The 10,000-nt window shown below is 39.6% G+C and overlaps 1 protein-coding gene across 1 annotated transcript in view; it reads right to left on the reverse strand.

Moving 5' to 3' along the window:
* Positions 1-10,000, reverse strand: part of LOC125027893 — a 65,813-nt gene that overhangs the window by 20,803 nt on the left and 35,010 nt on the right. The window contains exon 2 of the mRNA XM_047617027.1: positions 1,108-1,366. Coding sequence (XP_047472983.1) covers positions 1,108-1,364 — 257 coding nt within the window. The 5' untranslated portion in view covers positions 1,365-1,366. The remainder of the gene's footprint in view (positions 1-1,107; positions 1,367-10,000) is intronic.

The following is a 10,000-nucleotide window of genomic DNA, read 5'->3' on the forward strand; positions in this document are numbered from 1 at the left end:
GTCCCCTCTCTCTTTCTCCCCACTCTCCACCCCCCCCCCCCCCTCTCCCCCCCACTCTCTCTCTCTCTCTCTCTCTCTCTCTCTGAGAAGCCGAATCGTCCCCGGTCCTCTCTCGCGGATATAACAGCATATAACAAGCTGAAAACAGAACGAATTATAAAGCCATTCGGTTTCTCTAACGACTTCAAAACACAACACGGCGAAATCCCTGGATAAATACTGTGAATCAATTGAATTATCGAAAGGAATATCCGATTTTAGGATGATTGGAATGCTGACGTCATAGGAGAGAGAGAGAGAGAGAGAGAGAGAGAGAGAGAGAGAGAGAGAGAGAGAGAGAGAGAGAGAGAGAAAGAGAGAGAGAAAGGAGGAGTGAGAGAGAGAGCGTGTATGTGTTCTAAACCGTTATTATTTCAGGATGGAACTTTGGTATTATATATATATATATTGTAGGGGTTGATTTTTCTTATTTTCTTTTTTTTAAATTTTGGAATGTAGGGAATTTCGGATTTTCTTTTAGTTAAGAGGAAACGAGATTGAGCAAATATACATATCTGTGTTTATCTTCCTTTCGTTTGGTTTTGCGTTTTGAAAATATAAGATGAAAAAGATGGAACTGAATACCAATTTGATTTGAGGATATTGCGAAATGGATTCCTGATATCTGCGTTAGAGATTAAGTGAAATTATTAATCAATGCGGTTAAAAACAAACCCTGTACCTTTATTCCATTCTCCTCTCTATGTCTGTCTGTATATCTGTCCATTTCTATATATCTATCTATCACTATTTCTCCCCCTCTCTCTCTCTCTGTCTATCTATCTATCTCTCTTTGTCTCCCCCTCTCTCTGTCTCTTTATCTCCCCCCTCTCTCTATCTCTCTCTTTATCATCCACTTTCCCTCTCTATGAATATCACTAATAACAAATACTATGATAACAAAGTTAAAAAACGTGTCTCTTTCTCTCTCTCTTTACCTCCCTTTACTCCCCCTCTCTCTCTATCACCACGTCTCTCCTTATCGCACCCTCCCCCTCACTACGAATAGCGCTAATACCAAATAAATATAATCATTCATAACCTAATAATTAATGCAAATGATCCCACCTCCTGAAGCTCCCTGGTCCCTCTCTGATGGGGGCGACGCCGGCGGCGGAGAGGGCGCTCAGCTCGTCCTGGGGAGACAGATCATCCTGAAGGAGGTCGTGCAGGTTGACGCTCTTGTCGCTGAGGTCCTTCGGGCTGAGATCTTCCGCCAGGGACAGGGGCCGGAGCGATGACGAGCGACCTGCTTCCTGCGGCAAGCACCAGGCAGCCGGCAGCACGCCAAGCCAAGCGAGAAGAACGGTGCGCAGAACCACCATCACTGGAAAGAGAAAAAGGGAGGAGGTGAGAGGGAGGGAGGAATAGGAAGAGAGAGAGAGAGAGAGAGAGAGAGAGAGAGAGAGAGAGAGGAAGAGAGAGAGAGAGAAAGAGAGAGAGAGAGGAGGAAGAAGAGGAAGAAAGAGGGAGGAATGAGAGAGGGAGGGAGGAAGAGAGAGAGAGAGGAGCACGATACGGAAGAAGAGGGAGAAAGAGGTAGGAAGTGAGAGAGGGAGGGAGGAAGAGAGAGAGAGAGAGAGAGAGAGAAGAACGGTGGACAGGTAGATAGATAAATAAACAGGCAGATAGATAGACGAACAGAGAAGAGACTTAGACGAAAGACAGTGAATCACCATCAGAAAGAAAACAAGGGAAAAATACAGAATTAGCAGATAAATACGACGAAAAACAATGGAGTATGGAAGTAACACTAGCCCACACATACCAGCATAGACAAGGGTTGCACCGATGCATGCTCGTCTGATTACGGAAGTTGAAAAAATGCCAAAACAATCAAGTCCGCTTTTAAAACAAACCCCATTTGGTCAACATCATTTTCAAGAGCGCCTTTTCTGTGATTCTTTCCGAGTAACGCAATCAAAATGTTGAGCAAATATGAATAGTGTGATCTGTGCGGGTAAGAATAACTTATAGACACACACCCGCATGTAGAGAAACAGAGAGATAGAGATAGATATAGAGAAATAAATAGATAGATAGCTAGAGAGTGGAAGAGAGGGTTACACATAGACAGCCTTATACTTGTTTATGTGAATATATTAATATGGCTATGAGTAATGGTGTCTGTAACGGTGTGTGTTCATGCATGAATCTCATGAATACTCATACGTGTGCGCACTGAAATGCACGTATTTTACAAACATGTCAATATGTATTACCTGGTCGAGTGCTAACTGGCTCACTTCACACACAGCTGATTAACATAAAAATTGTTTTTTTTTCTTTTTTTTTCGTCCAAGTGTGGTGATGTGAAAATGAACATTTAATGACCCCATTACCCTGTTATTGAATGCATTAACAGAACCATGTTTGTCTGTTTTTTTTTTTCTGAACGAAAACACATTTAGAAAGAATGCAAAACAATGGAATTGAATCTTCTTTCAAACAAAGACTCATTTGCTGCTTTTAGTTTTAAAAGCATTTGGTTTGTCGCTTTTAATTGTCTTTTTTGGCTCTCCATTTTCATTCTTGTTTTTATCAATTTCATACTTCCTTATTTTCTTCTTATCTCATCATTATTTTTCTTCTTTTTTATTACTATTTTTCTTCCTTTCTTCTTCTTCTTCGTTTTCTTCTTCTTCCTCTTCTTCTCCTTCTTTCTCCTTTTTCCTCTCCTTCTTCACCTTCTCTCTTTCCTTCTTAATTCATCCCCCGTTCCTTTTTATTGATCTTATCATCAATATTACATCAAATGCTTATATTACCACGTAATTATTTTTATGCATGTTAATGACGACAATTACAATAATAAGGGTCATTATTGTCGCTGCTGTTGTTCTCATTATCATGCAACATTATCATAATTGCCATTACAGTCATTATCAGTAAATATAATCATTACCACGTTGTTGACAAAAGATATAAGTGAAAATAGATAAGCTGTTACATTCCCCTGTGTGTTTTACGTATAAACACCAAAGAAATATTCATTTTGTCAACATTTGTCACAAGCCAGTCTGTTTAGCATTTAATTAAATCCTTACTATAATGATGATTATAACAGTCATTATCAATATAATCATGAGAATCTATACCGATGTTGTTAATATTATCTTAATTGTCGTTTTCTCACTAATATCTTCACTATTACTGTTATTGTTATCATTGTTATCGTCATCATCATCATTTTCACAATTATTATCCTCATGGCTATGATTATTATGCACTTGATTATCATAATTGTCATTATTTCCCTGCTTGTTATCACCAACATTATTACAATAATTACCTCATCGCTATGATCATTACGCTTTTAATGACCATAATTACCTTGTTTTTTATCAATATCATTATCACATTTATCCTCATGGCTATGATCATTACGCTCTTAATTACCTCTTGCCATAAATTATCTCACGCCTACAATTCCCCTCCCTTTTACATTGCATCTATAAAGGTTGTTTAGAGCAGCAGGACTAGAATTCCTACAACATGAACACGACGGTCTATTGGAAAATTGATATTTGCTTTGTAGGTTTTCAGCCATTGTATCTGTAAAGCAAAAAAGAAAAAAAAGAAAAAGAAAAAGAAAAAGAAAAAAAGAAAGAAAAAATCTTGATGTTCATAGAATTGTTGGTTTATTTTGCTGTATTATTTACGCTAAAGAGGACTGTTGGCTGTTATATATATGTATATATATATGTATATATATATGTTATATCAGAAAGGTTCCAGCTGATGGTTGTTACTATGCTTTTCATATACACACTTACACACACGCACACACACACAGACAGACACACACACACACACACATACACACACACACAGATACACACACACACAGATACACACACACACACACACACACACACACACACACACACACAGCCACACACACACACACACACACACACACACACACAGATACACACACACACACACACACACACACATTCACAAACACTCATATTCACACACACATACATATATCAGAAATAGACATTGTTTTTAGCATAGTACAGCATAAGCATGAAAATCGTATACTGATCTGTGAACTTTTATAAGCTACAGCCTGTGAGAGAGAAAAGAGAGAGAAAAACAAACAAAAACACAACAGTGGAATTAGGAAAAAATAAATATATCACGATGTAGCATAATAAAGTGAACAATAGTAATAATAATAATAAGACTGATAATAATAAAGATAATAGCAATCATGGTATCCTAATCACATTTTCTAATTACATGCGAGGGGGAACTTCGTTAAATAAACGGACGCGATTCTTGTTTACACGAAGGTTTTAGAAGATTGAAGTCTCTGAGGCAACGTGCAATATTACCGGGGAGGAGAGGCTTTCATATTAATTTCACTTTATTGCTGTCTGGAGTCAACTGATACAAAGGATTACGACAAACAAACAAGAACAAGTTAATGAATAATAATGATAATGAAAATGATAATGATAATGATAATGCTATTACTAATAATAATCATAATCACCATAATAATAAAATAACCGTGAAAGGTAAAAAGAGAAACGTATGCAGTCACTCACATACAGACATATGCACTGGTACACATACACACACAAACACACACGCACAATCACGAACACAAACACATGCACACACGCAGACACACACAAAACAAAAATAACCAACCAACCAAACAAACAAACACAAACACAAACAAACAAATACAAACAAACAAAAAACCCACACACAAAACAAAAAAGAACCTCTAACGGACAAACAAACGAACCGCTCCAGTCCCACGCGATACCTCGGCAACAAGCAAACGAACCGACCGACCAACAAGCACAGGCAAGCAATTACTCAAGAACAAATATCCGCTCACTCGAACCCGCGTATCCGCTTTTCCTCGGCTGCCACACCTCGGTTCTGAGCATTCTCTCTCTCCTCCTCTTTCTTACGAAAATCCACTTCCCCTCCGGCTTTGCTTTTCCACTTGACGGAGCCCATGGATAGATTCTGATAGACATATAAGTACACGCTGGTTGATGGGTAATTTCGTACTTACGGGCTGGCGGAAACTGTACGCTTAGGTAGATAGATTTATATAGATAGATAGATACACATACGTAGAAAGAGATAGATGTGGACATGTGACAAGTATTTAAACGCAGATAAAAGGACAGGTACGTACATATACAGAGAGATATATACACAGACACACTTGCCTTACCATTCAACTTTTTTCAAGAACTATATTTACAAATTATTTTGCTGGTATGCATACATAAACTTTGACGAAAGACATTCACACACACACACACACACACACACACACACACACACACAGATACAAACCGTATTTGCCATCCAGCCTCACTCAAAAGCTCACTTTCGGACAAGAAGCTCACCTACAGACAGGGAAACAGACAAACACAGACAAGACACTTTCCCGTTCAGCCTTCCACGCTCCGTAATCCACTTGCGTAAGAGTATAAAGGCCCACAGCCAAGGGATTCCAAGATTATCTGAGAGTGGGAACTTATCCTATATTTCCTGTCGTAAGCGCGTTTGGCCTCAAGTCAGCGGGAAGAGGCAAAGGGCGCCACCTGCTTCCGCTTCTGCTTCTTTCTCGCACTTGCTCGCTCTTGCTAGCTCTTTTTTCACTCTTTCTCGCTCTTTCTCGCACTCTCTCGCTCTTTCTCGCGAGTTCTTGGTTTGTTTATCTTTCTCTTTCTTTCTTAATCTCTTGGTTTGCCTCTCTCTCTGCTTTTTCTCATTCTCTATCTTTGTCTTTTATCTCTCTCTCTCTACCTCCCTCCCTCCCTCCCCCCCCCTCTCTCTCTCTGTGTCTGTCTCTCTCTCTCCCTCTCTCTCTTTCTCTCTCTCTCACTCTCTCTTTTCCATTCCCTTCCTCTCTATTTTTTCCCGAGACCGCTGTGGCTCCGAGAGTTAACCCGAGGTAGTGCAGAAAGCCTACACCTGAGGGAATCAGGATGGATGGTTTCTCGCCTTTTATCTCCTCTGCGTGTCCTTCTGGATCTCTCTCTCTCTCTCTCTCTCTCTCTCTCTCTCTCTCTCTCTCTCTCTCTCTCTCTATATATATATATATATATATATATATGTGTGTGTGTGTGTGTGTGTGTGTGTGTGTGTGTGTGTGTGTGTGTGTGTGTGTGTCTGAGTGTGTGTGTGTGTGTGTGTGTGTGTGTGTCTGTGTATCTATCTACCTATCTATATGTTTCCCTGTTTGTCTCTCTATCTGCTTGTCTGTCTGTCAATCTATCTACTGAACCATCTGTTTATGTATGTGTGTATCTGTCTATCTATCTATATATATCCGTTAATCTTCCCATCTATCCATTTATCTATCTATCTATCTCACTCTCTCTACCTCCCACTTTCTATCCAATATCTCTCTTCCTTCTCTCTGTCATACCTTTTCCTCATTACCTAACAAGACAATGGGGGAAAAAGTGAGAGAAAAAGATAAAGAAAAGAAAGAAAGAAAGAGAGAAAGAAAGAGAGAAAGAAAAAAGAAAGAGAGAGAGAGAGAGAGAGAGAGAGAGAGAGAGAGAGAGAGAGAGAGAGAGAGAGAGAGAGAGAGAGAGAGAGAGAGAGAGAAAGAAAAGAAAGAAAGAAGGCGAGAAAGTAAAAAAGAAAAGAAAGAGAGAAAAATAAAAATAAAAAGAAAGAAAAGAAAGAAAGAAATACAGGGAAAGAAAAAGAAAGAAAGAAATGAAAGAAAAACAGAGAGAGAGAAGAAAATAGAGAGAGCATTCATGCAAATCCTTTCCTCGCGCTCTTTGCCTCCGCCTCTGATGTCGCTGACACTGAAGCTGCGAGGCGAGGCAGCCATGCCAACCGGGAGCGGTTCTGATTGGTTGAAAGTGGCAGCTTCTTGACCAATGAGCGTGTCGAGTGATAAAGTCTTATTGTCTCATCGAAAAAGGCATTTTATTGGCGAGTCCGAGGGTATTTTCGGCACTGGCGGACATAGATGGTGGTTATTGTGTTTGTATGATCGTATTTTATCTTCATATTATGGTGTTTTGGTATTAAATATATCTAATAAAGGGATAATAGTACACAGACGTGTACAGAAAGATCTGTCTCTATGATTTATTTTTGTTTCTCTTTGCTTCGTACACACTCGGACATACGAGCTCGCACAAAAGGCAATTTCCCCTTTGGTCACTCTCTTACGTTCTCCCCCCCCCCCCTTCTCTCTCCCTCTCCTTCTCGCTTTATTCTTGTACTTCTCTTCTTCGCTCTCTCTTACCTGTCTGCTTCTTTTTCTCTCTTTAGGAACCCCTTTTATTTTTCGCTGGCTATTTCTCACTCGTGATTTTTATCCGTAGTCCTATCCCCTCTTCCATCCCTGTCTTTATCTCCCTATCCCTCTTCTTATCCGAAATTTATATCCTCTCCCCTTACCCAATTCTTTCTTATCTTCTCCACTCTCCTTTTCCTTATTCGATTCTTTTCTTTCTCTCCGTTCCTCCCTCTCCTTACTCAGTTCTTTCTTCTCCCATCCTCTCTCCCTCTCCTTACCCAATTCTTCCTTCCCCTCTCCACCCTCCCTCTCTTTACCCAATTCTCTCCTTTTCCCCATCCTACCTGTCTTTACCCAGGTGCTTTCTTCCCCTCCTCTCCATCCCCCCTCTTCCTAATTCTCTTTGCTTTCCTCTCTCTATCTTCCCTCTCTACCTTCCCACTTCCTAGCCCTCTCTCCCTCTCTCCATCTTCCGTCTTCTTCTCCCTCTCTCAGATCCCCATTTTCGGGCCCGTGTGCGCGCAAGAAGGGCTTACAAAACGGCTCTCTCAGCGGCAGGCAGCAAACAGCTTTTGTCAACAGCATCTCCGAAGCAACAAAAATATGACGCTTGTGGAGCGGTGAGCGGCCGGGGAAGCGAAGGGTGTGAATGGCAGGGGAAACCTATAAGAATCCGTATGAATTTCGCTAACAATAAGGTCCCGAGATAAACATGTGTCACTTCGACTGATACTGACTCGGTCGGTGCGATCTTTTTTTCTTGTTTTTTGAAGGTTTTTGTTTTTATGCTTCCATTTCTCTGTTCCTGTCTGTCTATTTGTTATTCGCTCTCTTTCTCTTTCTCATTCTCTCTCTCTTTCTCATTCTCATTCTCTCTCTCTCTTTCTTTCTCATTCTCTCTCTCTCTCTCTCTCTCTCTCTCTCTCTCTCTCTCTCTCTCTCTCTCTCTCTCTCTCTCTCTCTCTCTGTTGAGTGATATGAATTCTAATGACTGCTAGCAATGCCACACAATAATTTTAACAAACCCGTGTTAATATTTTAACGCTTCACACCTACACAGGACCTGCCTTTAATCTGCAGTTGAAACATTAATATGAATATGTCCTTTTGATGTTCAGGTCTGTTTCCTTTACATGAATCTATGAAACTGTACAACTAATTTTAAGTTAAAGACTATTAGTAAATATATCCTGAATATATAAATACATTTCCCAAAGCTATAGTAGTCGCCTATAATTGTCCCTGTCTGATGCTGTCACATGAAGGGATCTGTTTATGCATTTCATTGTGGAATTGGCGAATGTATATGTCTGTCACACGCACTCGGGTGTTATTTCTGTACATGGCAGACGGCTCTGTGGGTTCAGTTCACTACTAGGTTCAAGTGTCCAGCCTCTTTTTCTCTCTCTCTGAATATAACTTCTACTTACGTCAATTTATGTTTCACTGTGTTCTTGTGTTTCCGCTTGTCTAAACTCTCTCCCTAACTATCTCTTTCTCCTTCTCTCCCTCTCTCTCTTATTCTATCTCTCCCTCTCTATTTCTCAAACTCTCTCACTCTTCCTATCCTTCTCCTTGTCCCTATCCCGTGAATTCTTTCTATTCTCCCTTTCTCTCTCCGTCCACTATATGTTCCCATCCGCAGAACGAAGAACAAGCAAGAGAAACAAAGGATGGGAGAGCGTACAATAAGAAGAAAACAGAGGGGAAAATAAGAAAAGACACAGGAAAAGAGAAGAAAAAGGAAAAAAAAACCTACGTCATTTGTTTAGTCACAAAACCCTATTCAACACTTACGGACGAGGGAAAGCAAGGGGAAATTGGTAAGCACGTTTTATATAAACTTTGTAATCAACAATCTCTTCCGTCATTCACGAAAAGGCTTAATCAACATGGCCTTTCGAGATGGAGAATAGAACAAGGATCAAACCATAACAGTGCATGTTTTTAAAGAGCAATTTTCTTAAGCAACACTTCATAAACAAGAAGTAAAGTTTATTCGATAAAATGCGCTAATGAAGTTCCTGTTTTGAAAAAGGACTAATGCTTAGCAGGTCAAAGATGATTTAAGTCCCAAAGGGAAGGCGACAGAAAGTTAAAATAAAAATAAAAATCTTGAAACTTCTTTTGAGCGAAGGAAAGTTAGACATAAGTAAAAATCAAAACCGGCAGATGATGCTAAAATTGATATAAGACTTGAGAGTCTAAAAGATTAATGAAGGCTGCTGCTTCTTAAAAAAAAAAAAAAAAAAAAAAAAAAAAAAAAAAAAAAACTATATAGATATCTATTGTACAGAAAAAAGAAAGAAATTCAGAGTGAACGAAGAACAGAGAAGAACAGGAAAGACGTATTCCAATTCTGCTATCTATACGTAAGAGCTGAAAGGGACGATACGGTACTAAGATTTATCTATCGACAAGACACGACATACTTTATATAACACACATTCAGCCTTCTCTCTCTCTCTCTCATTATTACCGCGTTACACAGTGTAGTCTGGAAGATTATCTGTGTACAAAGGAAGACTATTCACAGAAGCAAAAAGGAAAGAAGAAAAGAAGAAAAAAAATATATATGTTTTTATCTCGGCTTCTCGTGAGATACTCCAGAGAAGGAAAAGTCAAATTCAGAAAGGAATATTAGTCTGGCTTCCTAACCAGATGAGGGAGCAGGATATTGAAAACCAGGCACACACACAAACACGG

Source organism: Penaeus chinensis, chromosome 1, assembly GCF_019202785.1.
Source record: "Penaeus chinensis breed Huanghai No. 1 chromosome 1, ASM1920278v2, whole genome shotgun sequence".
NCBI classification, from domain to species: domain Eukaryota; kingdom Metazoa; phylum Arthropoda; class Malacostraca; order Decapoda; family Penaeidae; genus Penaeus; species Penaeus chinensis.